We start from the raw sequence: 26,389 nt of genomic DNA on the forward strand, positions 1-26,389 counted from the left end.
AAAGCATCATCCTTCCAGTTCTGTCTTTCTGTGCTTTGACAGAAGTAATATTTCCTGACATCATGACCTTGCAACCTCCTTTATGCGGTCATTCTGCCATGACTAACAGGGGTCCTCAGAGTAAAGAGGGTGTATGCAATTCTTCTTCTTTTCTTTGCTGCCTCCAAGTGTGGGGGTTAGGGGGCAAGAGAAAACTTCCAAACATCAACAAAAGAGAACAGCTCAGCCAAGTCAGCAACCGAATGGGAGGAAGCCACTGACAAATAACTCAAAGCCACAGCTCCTCATTACCACACACATGCTGAAGTGTTTTATTTGGATTCAAATCCGTGTGATAGGCTAAAGCTCAAATGCCGGGCTGCCTATCTCTCTTCAGCTGAGAGTCCAACCTCTCATCATGGGAGTGTCAGAGCCGGACGCTGTGGAGGCCAGCAGTCTCGCGGTCATATGTTGCCTCTTGAGATAAGTCATGGATCTTCACTCACGCACGCACGCACACACACACACACACACAGAGATATCCCACACAGAGAGACATGATTAACATGCCAATTAGACCCAGGAGCAATGGGCCTCAAGAGGACAACTTTTTTTCATATATATTTATTTATTTTTGCCATACATAGAATTCAAACACACCATACAGACACGCCATCCATGAAAGCACACTATGCATAGGAATGAATACATAAACATACAGATGGCAATAGCTGATTCTTCACTCTAATAATGTCCACCACCACCCTCACTTGCCTCTGCTGCTTTCTATAAGCAAGTATTTGAAATATATAGTTAAGAAGAGCGCAGCAACAGTCACTGACAAATATATCATATATTTGTAATCACCAGAGCTCAGGGTGATGCTTAAAGCTGCATGCTTAGAGACAAAGTATAGCCATTTCAGCACAATTGTAACTGTTATATAGGTTTGATTTTAAGTACGTTTTAGACAAAAAAAAAAAAAAAAAAGGAAAAATAACTAAAGGTCTGGGAAAATGCAATGTCCTTTTGTGGTGTGGGCAAATAAATCAATTATATTTAAACATTTCAGTAGACTTCCTGAATATTAAAATAATCACGGTGGTGGCTCCACTATGGAATACAGAGTAGAATATGAACATGCAGCAGCGTCGTCTGTGGTACAGACGACCAGATGAGCCAATCTGAGCCCTGACAGCAGGGCTGTGTGGCTCGGCCTGACGCTGACTGATAGCTGGCTGTGGATCCTGAGGGGCATCGAGAGTTTAATCACCCATAACTGCAATTACAGACATACACGTCAGGCTCATAAAGCACTGAAACAAGATGAGCGCCTCCCTACTCTCCTCCCCTTGGTGCACATCGGCCAAATTCCACTAAAGCTCAAGAAGGAGTGAGGGAGCTGAAGGCTTTACCTCAGGGGGGTGGGGGGGTCCTTACCTAGTGCACTGCATTAGAGGGAAAATTTCAGCACCTTAATTAGTGCTTTTAATACACTTATGAGTCATAAAACAAGTTGTTATGCACTCAGTGGTTAGTAACATTGCCTTGTCAAAGTGAAAAGGTGTGTTGTGTTTCTACTGAAGATATTTGAAAATTTAAAAGACAACTACTGCATAAATGACTGTACAAAAACAAACATTAACATATCAAATGCACAATGCTACATATACACACTTACACCTAAAGTGTGCAAGTGCATGTGCATGCAAGCACACAGTCCTAATGATCACTTAAAAGCTCATAGTGCACAGTAAGACAGGCCTTAGGATGGATTAAGATTCAATCCTTTATCAGTAGTTTCCCACAAACCCATGTAGAATATCTCAGCAGTCTCTTTTTTTCTCTTCCCATTTCCCCATACCTCAGGGATAGTGCCGGGAGGAAAAAACAGAGAAAGACAATGATAGAGGATGGCAGGAAAAGAAACATACTTGAACAAGTACTGTATGGTATTGGACAGGTCACAGGCAGGGGGTCAGCTCTTTTCACAAGCCTGTCGACAGCAAAAGTAGCAAACAAGATCCAAAACTGTACTTGTACTAATAATAAGTCAAGAACGAATGTGCGTTAAGGAGGGGAAGATCACCTCTAGAAGGTCAGTGGGATAGACTGCCAGCGTCAAATGGTGACCAGGTCAAATGGTTGCCATCTGCACAGGGTTGACAGAATCTTGAAGAAGGTATCACATGAAGCAGATTAACTCACAAATCTTTTTCTCTGCTGAAAGCAGCATGTTGGATGTGCACTGGATCCTTTCTACCAGGGTACAGGTAGATGCTCAGATGTTGTGACAGGTCCAGTACACAACCACATATGTGTGTCGAATAGGAAATTAATAGACTTGAAGCAAGAAAGATAAATTAAGACTGTATTTAAAATCAATAACTGCAACTACCAAGGATTTTGATTGATTACTTGTTTAGACTTGCTTAGGTCAAATCTAGAGCTCAAGATACACCTTGAAATTCCAGCTCCAAACCCAAAATAATTCATGTTACATTTATTATAAACAATATCAGTTGATGTTTTTAACACTGACAGTATCAAATTAGATTCACGACCACTACAAAATAATCTCGACATGCATGCCCAGCCTACCAACAACAGAGGGCAACTTTACACCTTTCGTCTCTGATTTTAAAGTGTGGAATAAAGACAAGCTTCAAAGACAACCTTTGAACTCCATAGTTGACCAGGAGGAGCAGTGGGTCACAAGATCACTGAAGCAGTTGATTCATGAGACGCCGGTTGCACAACACTGCCTCTGTCTCCCACACAGCCCTTGACAATAAAAAAGCTCTCCGCTAGGGGCTATGAAACTATATGGACGTGAACATCAGAGCAAAACATTCCTTTTCCCCTCATCATCGGCACTCATGCAGACTTGAGTGTTTTTGCTTTACTATCGCCAGTGAAACCTACCCACAGGTTCGGCTGCGATTGACTTGTCAGCTGCACAATGATGCGAGACAAAGAGGGTGAGCTGCCCTGTGTGTGAAAGGTCAACGTCTTTTTTGGGCTCAGGCAAGCGCACACTGTGTAAACAAGACAGGCAGAAGGATCAATCACATAGACCGTATTATTAACTTAGCTGGACAAGAAGTACATCCTTTGGAACATGATTCAAGACTAATCTCATGGAGAAAAAGGAAGTGAGACAGAGGAGGGAGAAGAGAACAGAGAGTGAAAAGTCAAAGTGTGATGGAAACAAGGAGGGAGGGGTACAATAAAAACTGAAAGCTTAACTTGATTAAAACATTGATGGGACATAAATGCCACCTTAAATGGACAACCGCTCTCCAAATGACTATAATGATGTAATCCTGTGACGATGAAGGTAGTTGGTCGGTTCATGTTTTGAACCAAAAACAAAAAAAAAAAAGAGCAAGAGAGAGGATAGGCAAGTGGAAGACACTCTGATGCATCATTAGTGGCAGTGTGGCCTCTTAGTTACACTGAGAAATTACTCCGCAATTCACAGTTTAATGAGGGAAAGCTGGGAATGAGTGTCACATTAGGGAGACTTCATAGAAATGGCACTTGGCGATGTGAACATATTATGATATGCTCCATGATAGTGGATAAATAAAGCACCGTCTTTGAGCATTTTATATAAAGCCACTTTTTGTCATGTGTTATTGGGGGTCTATTCATGCTGACTGAGTCTTTTAATTTCCCCTCATTTCTTAGGCATGCCTTCCCTTCAACTTCCCGGCAGCACACAAACAGGAAGACAGGGCCCTTTGTCTTCCTGGTTTGTTGCGCTAAGGGACCTGCAATATAGCACACGGAAGTAAACACACAGAGGAACCTGCACTGTCTAATCCTGTACACAGGTACACATTTGTTTCGGGACAACACAACAAACCTATATGAATATGCAATGTGTCAGAATAGCAAATAGGAAATAGAAAATGTGAAACAAAGTACATTTAATAGAAATTCAAGTCAAATTGAGACTCACATAAAATAAAAGCTCAACAGAAAAACAATATACTAAGCGTTTTTAACCCTTAGGGGTCGACGAACGCATCAGCGTGTTTTGTGGCATCTTCTCCTGATAACGCCGAAACAAACTTAAATTACTCCGTCAGTTTTGATCGTACAGAAAAGAGCAGTATATCATTCGAATCTGTAAAAGGTCTAGTTTAGTTTTATTTGTATACAGTCATATTAACAAAATGCTGTGCTTTTGTAAAATAAAGAAATCAAACAGGGTGCGCTCTCTGTCTTCTCTGTCTCTATCATCTCTCTTCAAAGACACGTAAATAAAACAACCAGAATCTCAGCGAACACTTGCCTCATAAAAATAAGAAATATATCGCTAGAAGCTTGAAATGTTTTCTTTTAAATTAAACAATTCAAGTCAAAAACAAATCATGACATTTTATTTAACATATGAATATAAAGAGCAGTACATTTTCTCCTGTCTCACCTCATTATAGCTAATGTGATCCTGCCTCGCACTGAGCGTACTGTTCATATGGAAATAATCTGAGGTGAGCCAGGTAATTATGTGCACGCCCCTGAGAAACGTCAAACTTCATCATAGAATTTACTCACTTTTTCTGTGCGTTTGGATGATGGCATGGTACACGGCTCTAGAAGCACTTCGTATGTTCCAGACAGTGAGGAAGAGTTTCCTCAGAGGAAAACCGCGACATATGACAACGTTTACATCTGCATTGTATTGCACTAATACCCTCTCAGTCACATTCCTGACTGAAAGGCTCATTATGCGGGTCTCTGTGCAGGTCTTTGTCTTCTCAGGTGAATCACATGATTATTCATGATCAGACACCTTCCTGCATATGTCTTTTCTAAACAAAAAGTGTCTTAGAAAATTAAAATCAGTGTATTGTTTTCTGTGAATGAGTGAACAAGATGACTTTCACATCACAACACTTTAGCATACAAGATGCGGTTCTCAAACGTCTTGTGAACCAATGTTCTGTTTGTGTTTTATGGTCTTATTTCATTGACTTAAAAATTGTAGTTTTTCACTAACCATGCATAAATGCTGTTTTCTCAAAATTACAATCATGTATAAACTTGCTGCTCACATATTATTGTAGCCCAGTTTGTGCTGATTACAGTGTTATCAGACTTTAGCCATTAATATGTTTAAAAGCAACTGAAAAAAGCACAAATGTCAGGGCAGGTCAAAACTTGTCCAGGGCCCCAAAACACCCTTAGACCCCAGAGGGTTAAATCATGAAATAAAATGCATTTAGTAAGCCACCATTCTTGGATAGCTACATTAGAATTACAGTATCTAGTGGTATTCACATTAATCAATGAGACTCAGCTGAAGTCACCCACACATTTCTCCCCTGATGGAGATGATGCTACTTGTGTCATTGAGACCGTAAGTGCAGTGTGAAGTACAGCATGAAGTGGGCGATAAAACATTCTGAAGGAAGTCTTAAAATATGAGGAGGAAACTTGACATGTTATTTACTGTTCTGTCGACCTTTTTATCCTCATGAAGCCACTGCTCCACATTTATGGCAGGTTTGAGGAATATTGTGACAAAGATCCTAAACACAAGTCAGCATCTTCACTTGCAACACCACTAAGTGCTAAGTTGAAACAGCTCACTTGTCAATGCTACTAGTTCTGCATGTTTATCCAGAAAAATCTGCCTCATTTTTTAGTTATGGTGAACTAAAATGTTTTATGGGTCTGCTTTCAGGTCACTTTGATCAGTGACAATTCCTTGCACAATAGCACTGACGATGGATGTCATGTCAACATCACCTGGTTCTCCTTGTCCTGATATGTTTCCACTGCTGCACTAGTGGCATTAAGGCTTCAAGTTGATACTAATACTGTATAACTAAATATCCCAGTCACATACGTGAATACAAGCCAACACAACACTCAAAATAGAACCTTTAAGGATGATCACATTACTAATAAGGGACTCCCACTGACCACTTAAAGTAAAATTTGTACTGTCCTGTGACAGTGAGTGCATTGGATTAACGCACCAGCTAATTAAAATGAACTCCTACAAGTGGAAAAAACAACTTTAAAAAGGAAGTGAAACAAATATGACACTTCAAAAATATCTTCAGCCAAAAAAAAACAAACAAAAAAAAAGTATGATTTTTCAAACAGTTCTCTGGTTCTGATAGATTTGGCACCCTACTGATTCTACACATTAAAATTAGTTTGGCCACTATAAGGAATACTACGCAGCCACTGAAAACAGTTGTGTAATAAAGTATTTATCAGAGTTATCTTGGTTTGTGCTTCAGGATTAAAAAGTCTGTTACAAACCAGAGTTGTAAGCTTTGAAAGCAGCAGACAATCAGGTGGTGTCATGACAGACTGACCCTTACTAGAGATTAACCATCAGGATCCTTGTTCTTTTTTTTTTTTTTTTTTGATGCAATACTAAATTGCTGGAGTACCTCTGTAAGGAAGGGGATAATCAGTAAGATAAAGTTCACTTACATTTAGCTTGTTTAATTACTTACCAATTAATTTTAATGTAGTTTTCTCTTCTAGATAGGTCTATCAGGGATAAAGATTAATCTTATATGTAACCGTTATTACAAACAGAAGAGGCACTGTATATGCTGCTATTTGTAACTACTATATAATGTTGAAATTCAGGGTTTATGGAGATGCAAGAGATATAAGACATCTTAATTTGGACATAACAATCAAAAAAAAAAAAAAGCGGTACATATCCACAAGTTGTGTAAGGTTTTAAGAAAATCTATATCCCTCTTATGAATTGTGCTGACATACTAACACCACTCGCTGACAATGCGGTTACACATTAGGCAACACTCAGAGATAAAAGATCAATCAGACTTTTTCCCAGCCATTAAAGCAGGCCAAAGTCAACTTTTCATCTCTCTTGTTCAGACAGTATCAGCATTTTAATTGATAACCCATGAAGTCAGATAACAGAGAGCTGTAAAGCTGGTTTATAAATACTGTTTTTAGTATGCTGCTCGGAAAACAGGGAACTTTTTAGGTCACAATCATTTTGTAACCTACAGCACTGATGCAAACATTCATTTTCGCACTCCCACAAAGTAAATGTGTTGGTTCACAAATAATGATTATGAGGACAGGTAGCGAGGCAAAAATCAACAAAGGCTTAATTATCTTAAAACACCAAGGTACCATCAATGATAATAGACTTGTTTGTTTTTCCATAAGCTCTAAATGCTCATTTAACTCCAGTCACCTTTGGCAGACAGATGGGAGTGCACAAAAACAGTCATCTCTTGTTTTATTAAGCACAATGTTGTCAACGGATGCTGTCCTCTAAACATGCTTCGGTTCAGATTAACCATGTCGCTGTGTGTGCATTTCTATGCACATCAACAAATATGCATGTGTACTGTATTTGGCATGATACTGCCTGTTGTTTTGTTTCAAATTGCGCGCCGTACCACTGAGCAAAGTCTGAATAACGGAACTAGCAGCACGTTGGGTGTCGGGTGAGACGATGTCACCACAAAACCCGCCTGGCTGTTGTGTAATCATCAGGCTCATACACACGTGCCCTGCCTGTGTATCACAGTACATGGAACAGATGGCAAGGAGGGTGTTAAATAAACACAAATACATGCTCATTATCAGCTTGGGTTACAGGCAGCTGCTCCTGCTCGTTTTGCCTTTGACATAGACGTTCTATAAAATGACACCCCAATAAAATCTTTACATTGGAAGGTGGGGAAAAAAAAAAAAATCCCAGAGTAGAAGGGAAACAAGTCATTTTGCAGGGGGTAAACAATACAGTGGCTCATCTCTTCCTAATCACTTTCAAGCACAGCTGGAAGAGAGATGAAGGGCACGCAGCCTTTTAAATACTGTACATATGAGTACACAGATGTGTACATACATGCAGATCTGAGCATAAAGACATAACCACCTACACACAGCAACATAACTATACACAGATTGCTCCTGCAAAAAGCAAGTCATTAGGCCGGTGGTAGCTTTCCTATCTGGCATTAAGCTTTTGTTCTTCCATTGTCTTCCTGTAAGAGGAGATATTTACTTGACATGCATTAACAGACTAAATGCTCTCTATGGTTTTATAAAATGCAGTGAGTATTAGTATTTTGTTTTTATCATTTCATTTCACATCATACTGCCCCTCTAGTAACGCCAAAGGTTTGTGAACCAGGAAATCTTATCAGTATGATTCATAAAGGTCTGGCTAAATGAACCACACAGCCAAAACCACCTCATAAAAAACAACCAGAGATATGTCAGTGCTGAACCATCGAGTTTCAGCACTGACACTTTGACTTTGCCCCCTCAACCCTGCAATCCCTCACCATCTCCACCACCCTCTCTGGATATTGCTCTCCCTTTCCCCATCCTCATTTTATAGTCATTCCCCCATTGATGCACAGCCATGTTAGTCAATTAGCTCAATGTCAGTGGCTGTAATGGACTTGTGGACATGATGCTCCAGTGGTGTTTGATGCACTCTTACACAGAGGTTTTACTCTATTCAACACCTGTATGGTAGGCACTAAAGGTGGATTTCGAGCAGCAGTATTTTACCAATATTTGTTAAAAACATTGTGCTCATAAAGCAACTTGCTGAGCTGAAACATGACCAGGTTTTTAAATAAAATCCAGGTTAGACGATGAAAATGAGAACAGTAAAATTCTAAACCATTAAAAATCTATCATTATTTATAGTTTACACATCTTAGTTATGTGCATGTTTCTTGTACAATCAGGACTTACTGCTAAGAGTTTGGGTGAGGTTTAGACATTATACTGTGGTCTTCACCTTTTAGACTTTAGAGAGTTCTTGCTTCTCAATTGTTGCGGTTTGTTTGTTAAACCAGGGCTTAAGCCTAAATGTCACCACAGCAGCCATGGTGTGCTCCTTGAGGGTCTGTAGCATCTCAAACCAACTCTAAGTCCTGACAAGATATTTCCATTAGTCACTGCATTACCATCACCCCCCTCTGTTTCTCCATGCATCTCAAGAAGCAGCTTTCTGTGCAGAAAGCATGTGGGAGTTGCACACACTTCCACCTCTCATCCCAGCATATAAGGGTCTGCATTAGCACACTCAGGCGAGCCTGCTGCTGTGCAGCAGAGACATGTGACATTGGGAGGTCAGAATGTTGCCACCCTGCCTCCCTAACATTACTCACACACAGGCACACACAAATTTTGTGTAGACCTCAGGGGCCCTTCGTCTTGTACCCTACACCGCTCAATTCCTGGTTTGCCCTTTGCAGGAGTGCAAGGGAGGAGCTACTGCGAGCTGGGGCAGCAGGTGCTACGTTTCTGACCTTCCACTTCATGAGATCGGCTTTGGTGACATTCGGATCAAACGCTCGGTTGCGCTCCCTCTCCCTCCCCCCATCACCAAGCCAGCTATAATGCCAAGCGTGTCGAATCACTTTAGCATCAAAATACAGACAGTCCTTGCACACCCACACCCCTTTCCTCTTCCAACTCCTCGCCCCTCCTGCTCTTTCCCCCAACATTCCTGACTGGCTGGCTGGCTGGCTCACTCTCTCTCTCCCACCCTCCTTCCCTCCCTCCCAGCTTCTCCTCCTCTGATGGGAGGGGTACCCACAGAATCTGATGATGTGTCGCTGCTGTTGCCCTTCAAATTCCCATCGATGAGGACATACACGACTGACCATATTGAGGACACTGAAAGCAACAAGCTCCCGGTCATCTCTGAAAGGACACCTGAGCACCTAAGCACCCACTTAACGCACAGGCCAGTGAACAAAAAAAATAGATAGATTGACACGCAGAAATTGGATGGAACAATATTTTACAACCCATTACAGAAGATAAAGGAACTAAAGAAAATCTACTGCCACATACAGTAACTAAACATTGTGATCCAATGTTCAAACGAAGCTACAATATACATTTCTAAAGCCAAGAAAAATGATCTTGCATTCTCGTATTGTTGTTCTTTATAGTTACCACAGCAGTGTCGGATGTTGCAAGCAAAGCATAACAATCAAGAAATACATGGTCCAAGAGAAAATAAGACTTGATAAATAAATCACAGAAATTGGCCTCTTCCTTTTTGACTAGCCTTGTCCAAATATCTGGCTCTGCAGCCATTAGCTGATCCAGATGTTCGAAAGAGGCACCATAACATGATGGCATTTGTCAAAGTCATGTCTTGCTTTGCACTCCTATTCTTATACCATCTTGATCTATCATAACATTGTTTAGAGTTCATAGTTTTATATTTCTATAATTCATCTCTGGTTGCAGTGCAATTTTCAGCACACAAAGGACACATATCCCACTGATTGTTTGCACAGTGAGGTGCAGTGTTCTGCAAATGTGACAAACATGCAGCTCTTTCATGTCTGACCAAGTGTTGAGGGGCATGGCTGGGGAGGGTGGGAGGGTGGCTGGAAGATTGGGACATGCCCCTCAACACTTGGTCAGACTTGTGGATAAAACATGGCAGACTTAAGCACTCAGGAAAGCTGGAGTGACACTGCAGCCTCTGATTCTGATGCTTCTATCAGCTGGCAAAAGCTGAGATAGAATCATGACTGATGCATCTGGGTGAAGATGTACGTATTCATTTATATTCATGGCATTCGTTAATTATCAGTGGAACCCAACATGCTTTGCTGTGATTAACATACTGTTTTGTGTTCGCCAACATGGGGCCTGAAGAATGAAGACCTACTTATTCATGTTTAATTGATGTTAATAAAAAATGCAGAGTTTCTTTTTTTTCCTCTCTCCCTTTGCAGACGCAAAGCCTCACACACGCTATACTGTAAACCTCACTCAAGGGGTCAGGATCAACTCTGAGGGGGGCTGAAATCTGTGGCAGAATGAAATTGCACCTCATTTGTGAAAACTGCCTCTGAGAGAATATATTATCTACAAGCTAAATATAACTAAGAATGTGACCGAAAATTAATTTAAAACGAAAATATTACAGTCCTCTTTGATTTTAAGGAGAAAAATGAACAATGGATACATTTGTATTCTGCTCAACAATTCATTAGCCATTAAATTATGCTGTGCTCCTGATAATTTACATTAAAATTTAGTTTTCTGTGTATTACTCTGATTCAAATTTAAACTCCTAATGATAGCCTTTGAGAATTTGAGCTCAGTTAAAAATTCTAGTTCAACTCTCAACCCTCAACTCTACCACCCTTAATTACAGAATGGAGATGACAATGACTGCATGATAGCAGGGATACAACCATTTCCTGTCTGTCCTGTGTCCCTGGTTGCCTGCTCGCCTTGCTCTCCGCTGGGTTAGAGCTTTAACAGTGAGATAGCATTTCACTCTGATGGTGATGCAGGGGGATTATAGGCTCAGAGAGTTATCAAAGGCTTAGACGCTCTGATTTCTACTGACCCGCAGTGGATGGCTGCTGTCACTCTGTGCCAGCACAGAGACCTCCACGTCTGTAGATACATCCTAGATGCTGCTGCGGTGGCTGCTTGCCACCAGGGGCCATGTCACTGGGGGGGGAATCCCGTTGGCAGACATGCGCAGGTTTCATGGATTTTCAAAGAATCCTCAACAGATAACCAGATCAGCAGCAATGTTATTTTACACTCAGGGTAATGAAATAGTCCCCTTAGATTGCAATATATTGGCTAAAACTAAAATAAAAGTTAAAATAAAAATGTATACTAAAACATTGCAGTTTTTGAGCTTATAACTTGTGAGAATTTGTCTCCATTTAAACCAAATTTTTAATTAGAATCAAGATGTTTTCAATTAAATGGCTTAATTTTTAAATGATGAGCCTCTGTTCTGTGACAGAATAAGAAGTGAGTTTACATAACAGGAACAAGGACAGGAATTAAAATCTCTTTGATAACACAATTTTATTAGATTGCATTTCTGCATCCCATTCTTGTTTTATTTCTATACATGTATGTAAAAACATTTGTTAAATGTCAGGACCCTCAGAATCTGTTAACAAGCAGCAGGAAGAGGTTGTGTAACTTGGGAACCACAACTGATCCATCTCCCAGTATTTGATAAGTTTATAAATTAAAACAGCCAATTAACTCAATAGCCGGGCAGTTCTTATCCCAGTTATGACAAATCCCAGTTATGACAAATCCCAGTCCTCTGGTCTTAAATAAACAGCATGCCATTAAAAAAGAAATCCAGAGATTAGTTAGTTGCTGCTCGTGATGAGTCATGATAATTTAAGTTGGTGTATTAAAAATAATCTGTGGTGTGTGTGATGATGAATGGGGCCAGGGCCCTTAATCTACAGCTTGGCGTCCTATGGCCCCTCTGGCTCCTGACCTAGCAGGAAGCAGCCAGGGACAGCACTGACTCTAGCCAGCCAATTAGAGCGCAGGGAGCATGGAGCACATTGAGGCTAACAAGCTCCCTCTCGGTGACCCTCCTCACCTCTGCAGGACCCCACGATGGGAAATATGAGGAGCTGGGAGCTGCTTTAACTCAACGGCAACCACCCCCCCAGCCTGTGTCTTTAGCCTCCTTCCCCTGAATCCCAGCCTGTATCAAACCCCGCTGTGTGACCACAAGGTCTGCAAACACATGCTGCCTCTCTCCAGAGGCCCACCACATGGCTTTTTACTGCTATGTTGATGCTAAAAAGCAGCACACAAAAAAAACAATGAGTGCGTACACACATATTCCTGGAGCTGAATCACTTGCATTTTCCCTGTAGTTTACTCTGGCCCAGTTCTAGGTGGAGGGGCAATAGAGTCTCTTTCCAAGTACTCTGAATAGTAAATGGGTTCCAAATTAATTGGCAGGATTTGTGAGGCAGTGAGATAATACTGAGGCACTGTAATGAAGTGGGACTGTTGTGAACACTAATGTGGCTTGGCTTTGACCATAATTACTGCTTATTTTAACAAAACACCACCAATAAAGAGTGATGAATCTAAAACTAACAATATACCTGGTGTTAATCTCAGCAGGTAGTGAGAAACTGAGGGTGGGACAGTCAGATCAGTTAGTGCATTTGGTGTACCAGTCAGCCACATCCAAAGCTAATGAAATGAAAAGAAAGGGGTGTGGGAAGGTGGGGTGGGAGGGGGTGGCAGTAATAATCATTTACACCCAACACCCCCACCCCCTTTTCTCTCCAGGCAGAATTGGTCCTGTCAGTTGGACCCTCCAAACACAGACCATATGTGAGTTCAGCCCTGGCAATCAGACTGCATTGTGGAGCAGGCGGCTGAGTTCATCAGGAAAAAATTAGCCCGCCGCTCTGCAGGCTTCACTCCCATTGGCCAGTCACGCGGCTCACTCTGTTTGAGGGCACCCCAGACATTCCTGTGGATAATCTTTTCCATTCCTCTGCTCAGCTCGGTGAGGACAGACCAAATCACAGCACAAGGCCTGCATTGTGAGGGCCTTTTCAAAAAGTCCTGTTTTCAATGCAGTCTCTTTTATGCTTTCCCTCTCTCTCACCTCATACACCACAATTCCAAAAAAGAAAAAATATGTTTTTCACATCATGACTCCTTTTCCTCATATAAAAAATGACTACTTTTTTTGAAATGATCCTGCGGAAAAGTCAGGTCCTGAACGCTATGTTTCTCACGGCCCTTTTCCAGTAAGGGTTTGTTTTTGAAAAGCCCAAACAATGTAAAACCACTGAAACCGGAGCCTGACCACATCAGTGTGCAGCCTGGAGTTCAGCAGATCATTGTTGAATACAGTTCTCCAGGCGAGGTTTGCAAGTTTTCCCAGAAACCTCCTTCTTGGTCACTGCTACATGCCTCGCACCTCTTACGGCAGCTTCTCATTGTGGCTGTAGTCGGGTGGATAGTACATCAATATTGGAGGACAATCACATAATCTGGTGGATTTATAGTAACATGTTACATAATTATTACAGAGTCTATAGGTCTATAAGTGTTAGGCTCTAGAGTTGCTGTCCACCCCCTGTTGCCATGACTTAACAGTGACTTTACTTTCTTTAGTGCATTCTGCTCTTGGCTGCTCAGTAAGACCCACTAAATGTGGGTCATTTTATTTATTTAACCTTTTTATTACGGCAACCTCACTGAAATTGAAAATCTCATCTTTTGCAAGTGTATCTTAGCCAAGACAAGCAGCAACATCAACTTTCAGACCAACAAGTCGTTCAGGCACATCCATTACACCCTCTCTGTAGTCATTAAATAATAAATCATGAATACAATTCATAACCTCACAAATCATACTAAAAAAGATTTAAAACATTGCAAACCCAATAAACACTCTGACACTGACAGTTAGATGATAATACACAGAGTTTCTGCAGCAAAGGTTTAAAGCTGAAGATAGAGTAAAACCCAATTTGAACACTTTCACGCCTCCTCTCTTCTCTATTTGCCTTACCCCCCGAAAGTCTGAGGTAGACAAAATAATCTAATGTGACTCCTATCCTAGTGTGCTACAGGTCTTAAAATAGCCACAACACAAAGAATGAAAACCTTTGGCATACTTTAGCAAGAGTACACTTCCAATCCAGATGCTCCTAATTGTTCAGGAAACAAGTTCACCCTTACTGCAGTCTGTGACAGTAAAAAATGTTGCAATCAATCAAGACAGCTCTGTAAAATACACAAAGATGGGAGTGAGGTTGGTGGAAAACTGTGCACTTCACCATTCATGCTCAAACATGTCCACAAAAAAAGGTATTTGCCTGTGAAAGAGAGAGTACTAGGTTCTCATCTTGCCTCCACAGACAAAAAACATCTTTGAGCTCCCAAAAGGAAGATATTTGGATTTATCTTTTCTATTGCAATTAAGAAGACTGAAAATACAGTAAGAAAGAACTGCTTTGTCCAATGTGTTTACATTTTCATGTTTCAAGAGATGTTACGACTGCAGAAGCAGATGGGAATTATCTCCTTGTTGCAGGTTCAGGTTCAGTGTCCTGTTATGAACTTGATGTTATATAACAACAAGGCTATGGGAATGAAAAAATATGGTATACCACTGTGCTATCCATTCATATTTTAATTTATTTTTAAAAGACTGACCTTTTTCAAGGTTACAAAATACAGCTGTTTGTGATGGTTAAGTGAAAACCTATCAATATAATAGCAATAATATAAAGCCAAGGAAATGTGTGTGGTAATTAATTTGAGTGTATCACTAGCAAAGATAATGAAACTATTTAAAATGTGGAAGGACCTCAAGGCAGTTCGATACAGATAGAAGCATGCATAAATCCTATTTTGCTTATCAATTTCAGACTGCACTGCAGATTGATAAGTTTGTAATCTTCCTGTTATCTAGAATTTATGATACAGAGCCTTGAATTATTTATTTTTTTGTTTCTGTTTGCAGTCCTTAACAGAAACAGCATATTGCCATATTTTCATGCCCTTTCTTGAATATGAAGTATTTTCCCCAAGTTAACATAGTTTGGAAAATAGATTTTTAAAATGCTATGACTGAGTAGAAGACAATTTAACAGAACATTTAATAATATTTACTTGTACCTATTTAAACCTGAGCAAATTCTAGTAATGCAGCCAAGGGCACTTCAATTCAGGTAAAAATGAATTAAATCCAGAAAACCAGGTAGATATCCTATTAATTTGAAGTACTGCACAAGATGGAACAAAGAAAGTAAACTCTTTAAAAACAACACATTGCAGACTCAGTTTCTATTAGGAAACAACTGTCAAGCAACTGAATAGCTTCTACTTCCAGTTTTACTTCTCCATGGTAATGAGGAGTATTAATTCAAGTATAATTCAAAGGTACCAAACTTAAAATTCAAAAGGTTCTCTTTAGGAGCTGTTTATATATTTAGTATATTGTTTCATCCTGACATATGAGTCATGCTTTGATGATGATAGACACTGCAGCTAGTGGCAGTGCCAACACTGTCACTGCACAAGGAGTGATTTTTGGGGATGAAATTAAATTTATCAGTATTAATTGCATGTTTAGCACAACTCAGTCCCCTTTTTATTAGCCACATACCAGACAGTTCAGTTCCAAACAACCTCTGATGTCAGTTCCTGCTTTCTCTGAGGTGAAGGCTGAGGTGTTTGGAGGAAGGGGCCGGCCTCAGAGCACCTCTGTTAACTTGTCCATCAATGTGGCTCCACATGCAAAGACACCATTAATCATAAAAACCAGACTGAACAAGGTCTCTCAGCCACACCTCTGACTGGAGGCAGTGCCATGTGCATTTGTGTTCGTGGAGCGGAAACAAGCAATGTTTTCTACCCTAATACAAAAAGCAGTAAAAATAAATTTAAAAAGGTCAGATCTTTAAAAAGTCTCTTTAGGATGGGGTTTCTTCAAAACAGGGCATGCAAAAACACAAGACAATTATCTCAATTAGAGCAAACCAACAAAACGAACCATATAACTGTATATGAGTTTGTGAAAAATATTTTGATCTGTGTTTGATGTTGTGAAACAGATTAAATTGAATTAAATGAGATGAGATGCTATTTTGTAAGATTAGTCCTATTAGGTGCATTGGTTCATGTCGGTGCTTAAAAAATAACAGGTTCCTTGTGATCACTTTTTCTAATAAAACCTCTGTTGCTATCCAGCAACTAATGCTCAGTTCGTATAAGTATCCCTCCATTATTTTTGATAAAGGTACACATTAATACCAAATACATTTTATTAGCGTAATATGCATTTATCCTCAGTGAGGATTAATGCATTTTACCCAAGAACAGACCCAAGCAGCCATAGTTAGTGTTACCTGAGGATAGGCGACGCTGATGGAGAGGACACATGCCACTGAAACAGGAACAAACTTCATCTGAGCGACCTCGCTGCATGGGGGGAGCCAATGAACACTGGGGCTTCAGGAACCCTGTGATGAAAGACATGAGGCAAAATAAGATAAAGATCAAATAAAATATAAAGCAACTATCTTCTAGGCAGCAGATGATAAAACAGGCACTGGTGTAACAAAGTCTGATAAAGGTAAATGCCAAAATTAAGACATGCTTTTAGAGGTTCTTTGATGCTCCTGGGGTGAAGAGGGAACAATTTAAAAAAAAAAAAAAACAAAAAGGATATTCCCGCCAGCATCATGCCACCATCAACCTCAGCCAACCTCTCACATTTAAAGCTCCGCTGCCCTCTGGCCCTCACCCTAACCTACTCACTGGTGGCACCATACCACCTCACTGATCACGTCAGCCACGTGGCTGTACTCAGGGTGAGGGATAGAGGATAGTGAACAAAACTGGCAGAATGCTGGGCAAAGCTGGCCTGGAGAAAGACAAAAGGCGGTTGGGCACTGGTCCGAGGTTAGCAGCTCTGTTAGGGCAAAATGCCAGATAAGGCAGAAGTGCCTCAAGGGGATGGATGAGGCTATCTTACTGTCTCTCTCTGGGGTCAAAGAGGTCGTTCCCAATAGAGAAGTCATTATCTGACACAATGAAACAACTGAGTGGGCTGTACCCCCTCTGGGCCAGCCCTCGCCATTCACTAAAAACAGCAGCAAGGAAGAAGAGTGACAGAGAAACCTTGATTGCCAAAAACAGAAACTATTTTGAAAAATACTTCATGAATTACACCCTGAAATTAGTGGAGCTTGTAAAGGAAATAAGCCGAATAATTGGTAACCAAATGGACCATTTAATGGCCCATCAACAACAAGTGCCAACTTGGTAGGACCATATTCAGATTTTGAAATTCTTGGTTATTCCTTAAACAGACTTAAATGACAGAGTGGCATTTCATTTTATGATTGACACTGTAGCTTCTAGCCAAAATGAAAACTGCTCTGTGCACTTTACTTTTCTCAGTCAGCTGAGGATTCACTCTGCCTTTATTGACTGGGTAACTCAAGCGGATCTCATTGGCATCAGCAGACCTCTGCAAATTCAAACTTTTTTTTCTTTCCTCACGAGGACCTTTAGATTTCCAGCAAACACGAACAACGGGCAGGCTGGGGTGCCCTCTTACTGCGGTCTGAGCCTAATACGACACCTTCATTTCCACCATGAAAAACATGTCACACCAGATGAGCTCAGAGAATGACATTTAAAACAGGCAAAAGGATATTGAATTAGTTTCCCATGATAAGCCATCTGGGGTGCTGACGATTTTCTGCTTATAAGAGTGTACGTGTGTGCCTGTGCATATGTTTGTGGAGTAATGTGGATTTTTGAGGAAGGTGGAGGTTCGATGTTTGACACATTCTTCAGAGCTTTGATTAGAATTATGGATGAAACAGGGATTGACAAGGCAAAACAAGTCTGGTTGGGTGAGAGCAAACAGACAGGCTGAGATCATCCCAAACATCATGAATTAAATAAAACACGAGGAGGGCATTTTGACTCTCTCATTAGAAGTAAACAAATCAAATGCTGTATCTCATTGTTTTTGAGCACAATAATGCTATTGTTGTCATAGGCTGTTGAGGCAGTGACTGTAGAACACAATTTGATGGGTATCATTAACAGTAGAGCTATGATGAGAGAGCATTAATAAAACAAGAGATTTATGAGTAGTCTACATAATAACAACTTAAGAGCTAACGAGCTGAGTCAAAACTATGTGTTTGTGCTGCTCGGTTTGTGCTGTGATGTTAAAAATGTGTTCTCTCCAACAGGATTACTTCAACCCAAAATATAATAAAACATGTTTTTCATCTTAGCTTTGCTGCCAAACATGAAATGAAACAATTTAGTGGTATTTCACAAAATTTTTAGATATCTGTGTGTCCAATATACGATGATGCGGATCTGGTAGTGTGGTTTTATAAAACTATCCAAAAAGCACAAGTATAATTATAAACTAGAATGTAAAGATCAGTCTAATTAAACAATGAGACAAAGTGATCTAAGAAAATGAGATCTAAATCTGTCAACTATAATATTTCATTGTGTTCTTTTATCTAGAAAACAAAAATAATTGGCAGTAGTGCCGGGCATTATACCGGTTCAAACTGAATACCGGTGTTTATTTGTTTGAGAGGGGGCACTTTTCAATGTTGCACTCCTAAACACGCCTGGTGAGGGCATAGCTGGGTGTGTGACAGTGACGATGAAAATGACTAGACGAGAAAACAAGAAAAGTTCAGAAACTGACACAGCTGACACAGAAGAACTTGTGCCAAAAAGAGGAGCTGTGTCTGTTGTTTGGAGGTTTCAAAAAAAAAAAAAAATATATCAGACGTCAACCAATTGACTATTTTTTGCAAATGTCAGGCTAAAGTTGTCACCGGAGGTGGCAACCGAAAAAGGTTACTCCACCACCTTAGCCGCAAGCATATCTTGGAATATGAAGAATGCAAGAAACTTCGGTCAATGTCAACGGTCTACATCAGCAGGTAACACCGGAAAGGAGGAAGCAAAGTCCAGTCAGATGTCGCTTGAAGACGCGTTTGCTTAAGGGACAGCCTGCGATAAAAATAAAAAAAAATGATGGATCGAGATCAATCAGTAGAAAATGTGGTTAACACACAGTCATGCATGAAAAAAAACATGCCATCATATACCATGAAATCAATATAATTTTGAAAAATACCGTGGTATCAATTTTTGGTCATACCGCCCAGCACTAAGTCACAGACAGAAGAATAGAACAGTTTCACTGTGAAGTATTTTTTCCAAAGCACTCCTCATACCTGAGTATCCCACTCCATAAAGAACTGTATCAGTACTCAACAGTGAGGTGTGTGCGCTCTGGGTGAGAAGAGAAAATCTTGCAATATGTTGATTCCAGAGGTTCTGCTCCATCGACTAAAATCCGCCCAATCAATTTTCCAGGAACGCTGTCTGTACGAAGGGGCAATCTATGGCATATGGTATACAGCTCTGAGCAATGTCACTGAACATTAAGGCATTAACATCTGAGCCCTGGCTCCCAGTCAAGACGGAGTTTTCCAAAATCAGGAGTAAACTAAGCAGACAGAGAGCTCCTCCCCCACCTCCAAAGAAGAGCTCAACACCACAAGACATCCACTGGAATAATGTTCCCACGGGACAGTGAAATGCTAAAATATGGGGTTCAAACACTTGGAATTTCACCTGAAGGTTGAAGACGGAGCTAGAAAATAGAGCACATTACTGTGAACTTGACCTCAGCATCAAAAAGGAAACTTGACCTTTTACTATTTGCAAAGTAAATATACAGATCTATAAATTACATAAAACTTTGGGCATGTTCAGACAAAGTTTCAAGGAATTAATCAAACATTCAGTTGCTTGCCTGCTGTAAAAATATTTGGAAAACTACACACTGAAAAACATGTAAGTATCTTTTTCCTGTTGCCATCATAAATCATTTTCAATGAAGGGCTTTACTTTTCAGGCCTTGAAGTGAATGATGAAAGTGCGGCAGTAGCTTGGACATGTATGTGCAGGTTCAGGATCTGCTGTCATGAGTGGTAAGGTTGGTACATGTCTTGTCATTAAATCTTCTCTATCACGTTGCATCATTATGTCTTAACTGGTGTATTGAAGCAGGACCTTGATTACAGAAATGTTTGATCTTGCGGTTCACTTCTTAGCGGAGAGGACCTCATTGGCTTTAATAACTGCATGATCCAATCTTCGGGGGACAGGCTCAAACCTTCCCCCCCACTAACAGCCAATAAGCATTATCCTCTCCAGCGATCATGGGGGATTCAGTGCAATGTAAACACGCTGGGGGTTTCCTCATTAAAAATGGGCTGCTAATGAAATCGCATCCTGCATTTACAACCTTGTGCTAATGAAGGCAAGCTTTTGAGATGTTCCACTAATGAAAGACGGGTTTTATTGATATAAGGCTAATAAAAGAACCAGTTAATGACAAGGTTCTAATGAAACAAAGGTGTGTAACTTTGCCATTATAACAAAACTAACTGATAAGAGCACAGCCAGTGTATTTCCATTAACAGACAGTTCTTGCTTACCACAGATGCATCAGTGAAAATGTTTCCAGACTTTACCTTTGTCCACAAACTTGAGTCTTTTGAATGAAATGCACTGAAGCATTTATAAGAATTTAAGGGATTGCAGCCGATTGCTCTTAAAGCATAACTACTGTTCATGCACCATGTTTCCAGGGTGATCCAAGCCCAAGGTCAAAGTTCATTGGGCTCTTAATGCATCTCCCAGGTGCAATAAAAGAAGCCTTTCCCACGTGGGACTCCAGGGGATAAGGTCCTGGTAGAACATGCGGAAGGACGAACCAGCAGAGGAGCCATCAATCGCCAGTGTTACAGTCATGAATGCCATTCACCTTCAGCAATATAACTAGAGTGGGCTTCAGATATCCATGTGAGTCAAAGAAAACCTGTGCAAGACAGCTCAAGCTCTACACCCCCTAACACCCACACCCAGCTCACTCCAGCATGTCCTCTACAGCAGCCTTGAACACTCAAGTGTTTGCCTACGTCCTTTTATTGTGATAAATTTTCTGCTTCTTTAATATGCTGTTTCAGAGGACAAAAACTTATCAATGGTCTACAAATTGTGAAATGACTGTTGAGTATTAATAAAATACCTATAAGAATACAGTTCATTTAATGAATTTTATATGTGGGCTGTGTATCAGCACAATATCAATATTTAATTTAACATTTTGCCCAGTATGTGCATAAATTATTAGCTAATTTAAAAATAAAAGACTTAATCAATTGTTAGAAATAAATTAATTATCACAGCATATTTAGTGAGTTTCAGATTACTAATCAGACAAAACAAGAAATTGAAAGATCTTGTCTTGAACTCTTGGAACTTGTAACTGCTATTTTTTCCATTTTCTGACAGACTAAATGATCAATTCCAAAATCATTCAGATTTTAGTCTATAATGAAAGTGATTATTAATTGCAGCCCTAATTCAGCACAATGTCAATGCTATTTTGAAAACATTCTGTTTGTGTTTCATGCTCTTCCTACAAATGGAAGTCATGAGAGTTGGTTTTCTCTTAAGACAGCAATTCACATGCAGCACTGTCTCAACACACCAACAATTATCAGGCTAACAGAGCCTATGGAATGAAATACTACTTTTTCTTCAGTTTAACAAGCTCTCTGTGAGGAGCTAAGAGACACTTCAGGACTTATCAGCGCATAATCAAACACTTATCAACTGAGCGCTGCCTCCTTTCTGATCCTGATCAGCAAACTCCCTTCCCTACCCATTAACAATATCCATGCTGTAGAAAAAAAAAATCCACATTTAAACATGCCTCTAAGCTCCTATTTATCTCAACCAGAGCAAATCCTAAACAGATTTATCAGGACAACAAAGCAAACCTCATTACTGGAGGCGATACCTAGATGCTGATTATATTGTTATATTGTTAAGAACTATGACATACTTTACACATGAAAATTACATGATCATTACACACCATCTTGCAGTTTAAGTAATACTACCTTTGGGTTGAAATGCCACCTCAAGATAGACCCCACTGCTGAGACCTTGAGCAGTTAAACCAGACACATGACAGGTCAACCTCAGCAGGTCTGATGCGTCATAGCACATCAGGACCCCCTCAGGTAAACAAGGGCTTCAGCTTTGAATAAAAACTACAGACCTCTGCTATACGTTGAATATTTTGTTTTAATAAAAAAAGATGTTCCTAACTTTAAGGTACATGTGGCTTCTGAAACTGAATGCTAATGTGTATGTCACTGTGACTACAGATTCTCCAGAGCCATATTTTATTCTGTCTTGGATGAATTAGGACTTAATACCAGTCCCCTTAGAGTTTCTTTCAGTCTTAATGGGAGGTTAGACAAAATCTGCAGAAACAGATGCCTATGAAGACCTTGGCTAGAAGACATAATTTTCAGGTTCAGCCACAACAAACCAAATCACATACAGCAAAACTTCCTTTAACAAAAAGATGATGAGGTTGATGCTATGAGTAGTCAGCACTTAACTGGAAAACCAAAATGACTAAAATCTGCAACTTGCAATTGTTGCTCATGTTCTGAGTCACAGAACCACTGCTGAGGTCTGGGCTGGCAGTAAAAACTTAACAGGACAGTTTTATTGAATGAGTTATTAAGAGACTGTGTTTTGCGAGACCTAAACCAAGGCGCTTTTGAAATGAACAACGGCACCTTTCTATAACAGCTCTTTCAAAAAAAACCTCCCTTCTTTGTCTGAAATTGAGTCTGCACTTTCACACAATCTCAAGATAATGAAAGTGGCAGTTGCCCTGGTGTGGCATTCAAAGCTGCCAGGCATCTGTAGAAATGGGAGAACTGACAAAGATGACCTTTGTAAAAACGTGACTTTAGGACTGTGATTACTGAGCAGCACATGCCTATCAGCAAACCAGAGGCTTTTTTCTTCTTACAGCTTTATGTTAGACTTCTTAATACCACTGATGGAGTAATGTATCACTTGATAAATTAAATGATTAAAATGGTAGTACAAGTACAACAATTTAAATGTGGTTTAAATACTAATCAAAATATTGCTGTAAATTCTATCATTTTAACTTGGGATTTCTTTACTCAATGAAAATGCACATAATATTGGTTAATTTTGTAAAAACATAAATGTTAGTAAAATGGTATGTAAAAAGACATAGATGATTTTGATAGACAGTACTAAAATATTATTGCTCCACATGACTGCATCTCACAAGAATAACTATTAAACTGTCCTGATTCTCCACTGCCCCTGTTGACACCAGTGTTATGACTACTCTCACAAAGGCAGACACAACTCTGACACTTTATAAAATGAACACATGCCTGAAGACAACTACTTGAAAGGGTGGTTGTGGTTGTGGCAAAAGCTGCCGCTGACAAAGCTCCACCCACAGGCTGCTTTCCAATTCTGCAGCAATTTCTGGTAGGAACGCCACCACCTCCACAAGTCACTGCACTGGAGGGTATAGATGGTTACCCCCCAGCCAGCCACCCTCCACAATACACACACACACACACACACGCACGTACACTTTGCCAAAACCAAACTCAACTGATTCCACATTTAGAGGACACCTGCATACATACAGTAATGGCTGTAAATATGAGTTATGAGACAAACGGATTCTAGGAGTATTCAGTACTGAATGACGGATGTATTTTGGCTGTGGCTTCATTTCACCCAGTCTCTCAGGTTCACCTTTCTCACAGAGATGTACTGCCTTCTCTCAGGATTGTATAAAACATTATACTGTGCTAGGGTTAAGCTAAAATGACACCAAAGCAGCGGTTCCTGATAATTTATAGCAGTCATTTGTCCTGCTTGCTGTGACGTAATAAAGCTAAAGGCAGGCCATTGGTGAGCAGCCACAGACAGACGAGGGGGAGGAATAGAAACTAAAAGAGTGTGGTAAATGAGGTTAGAGGGGAAGAAAGAATAGGCCGGTTCAAAGATTGCTTGTGCACGTCAGAACCTTTCTTCAGGGCAAACAGGGGAACAAGGGCCTCACTACAGCCCAGCAGCTAGTACTGCTCCTTGGGCAAACGGCTCTAATCAAATTTGTACGATTGGACTTAGAAGAAGCTGCAAGGGAAAAAGAGGCTCCTTTCACCCGGGTAGGGACACAAGGAAGCATTTAAAATCTACTATCACTTTGCTGATCTTTATAGTAGCCATTCACATGATGGACTGTCTGACCACGCCAACAGCCCATGGCACAGCGAACACTCACCCTTTTCTCAGCTGTGAAATATCACCACCAGAAAGGGATAGATAAATCTTTATGTGCTTCCTCCAATGTATTTTGGGCAGAAATTTATCCAATATTTTGTTGGATTCAACCTGGTTGGCACTAGTTCAAGCTAGCATTAGAACTACTATTTTGAACCTTGATTAGTTCTTTTAGTTGGATATAGTTCATGGCCTTGAATTGACTTGATTTGGCCATGATATATTTGATGTTTTGGAGTGATCAAAAAGAATTACCTCCAGCAACGAAAATTAAAATAAAGCTTTGCTTCACAGTATGAAGCATAACATTCTGCTAGGTGAAATGTGATGCATCAACAGGCAGAAAGTGAAGTATGGTACAGCGCAGCGACCTGTGCTCCACTCACTGCCTGCCTGAGCCCTGGTGGAAGGTCCCGGAGCACGCTTCCTGTTAGCCTGCTAAATTGACTCCACTCGCCCACGCTCCCATCGCTGAGAGCACAGGGTCTCCTATTAACCTCTTCATGCCACTTCGGTCTAGCACATCTCAGATCAACTAAGGATGTAAACATGTACAAACACCCAAGGACAAAACAGAAGGAAGGCTGCCACCCACGTCCTCTGTTCTCCGACGAACAATATGTTCTATAACTCTGACCCAGAATCAACAATCGAGGTTGATGAATGCTAAAGTGAATACTTGCGTTAACGTTTGTTCATTGTGCTTCTGCTGGCATAAAGCCTCCTGCAGCCCATGTAAAAACAAAATTTTGCATTAAAAAAAATCTGGTCCCTTCTAATCATGTGGTCACACTTTCCAATTATGTGGTCAAAGATATTTTTCCTTTTGTGGAAGAATCTTTCTGAATAGAAAATCGCCACATTTAGGAAGCTTGAAATAGCTTTACGTTCAGCCTTTTTTTTTCTTAATAAATTACGTAACTGAACTGACCAGGGCATTTACTGTTAAGAAAAATCTATTTAAATATGTTTTCAAACATTCATTAATCCTTAGATAATGATGTGCCTTTGGAAAAATTGAAACAGAGCTGGTCTTGGTTAAAAGGTACATGATAGGAGAGCCAAACGTTGCAGGAAACAGCATGTGAAACATATAAATATAAAGTGGTACACAAGGCAAAGCCTGAAACAAAAGCATCTGGAGCCACAGCTGCTCTGTGTGAGTGTGCACTGAAAAGCAGAATGACAATTAAAACTCTGAATTTCATAATACAGTAGAGTAAGAATTACATAACACAGGGCACTTTCAGGACCATTTTAAAATCAGGGATTAAGTTCACTCTTTAGTTAAAATGCCTCTTTAAGTTGAAGCCGTTAAATATGGGGAATGGGGAATTGTAAAACCAGTAATGTTGATTCCAGTTGGCTGTAAAGCTATATGTGGTCTGTAAAAAGGAAAAATATTTGAATAATCCTGTCCAAGAAATCTACAGTAAGCTGGTTGTAAAGTGCACATTTACAATTTGGTATCACTACATCACATTGAGCCAGGCATGGACATGAAAACGGTGCTTACAGAGCAAAGCAAAAGTTTTTGTAATGAAGTGTTTGGGCCAAGAGAATGAACGAAGACAACAGGGCTCCCTCACCAAATACATCTTCAAGTATCAACATTTTCAGGCTGTACAGCAGTGGCAGGGTGAAAGACTGCTGTACCTTTTTTAAATACTGTACATACTCTTGACTCGTAAAAATAAACACATTTCCTGGCATGTCAGCTAAAGCAAGCCGTTTGCCAAGACAGTTCAGCCAGATAAGACATTATTTCTACTTCTGTAAGGTTTAATTTAAAACAGAGATAAAAATTTTTGAGCAAATAAAACAGAGCAATTATTAATTTTGCATATAAAAGCAG

At 40.1% G+C, this 26,389-nt stretch overlaps 1 protein-coding gene across 7 annotated transcripts in view; it reads right to left on the reverse strand.

The window, feature by feature from the left end:
- rxraa (retinoid X receptor, alpha a) overlaps positions 1-26,389 on the reverse strand; it is a 136,555-nt gene that overhangs the window by 52,968 nt on the left and 57,198 nt on the right. For 6 of the 7 annotated variants that reach the window (XM_026296880.2, XM_026296874.2, XM_026296876.2 and 3 more), the window contains exon 2: positions 16,665-16,778. In XM_026296880.2, coding sequence (XP_026152665.1) covers positions 16,665-16,778 — 114 coding nt within the window. Of the gene's footprint in view, positions 1-15,922; positions 16,045-16,664; positions 16,779-26,389 lie in introns of those variants that run through there. The other variant, XM_026296882.2, reaches the window with a different exon arrangement.

The sequence above is a fragment of the Mastacembelus armatus genome, chromosome 12, assembly GCF_900324485.2.
Source record: "Mastacembelus armatus chromosome 12, fMasArm1.2, whole genome shotgun sequence".
In the NCBI taxonomy this organism is placed as follows: domain Eukaryota; kingdom Metazoa; phylum Chordata; class Actinopteri; order Synbranchiformes; family Mastacembelidae; genus Mastacembelus; species Mastacembelus armatus.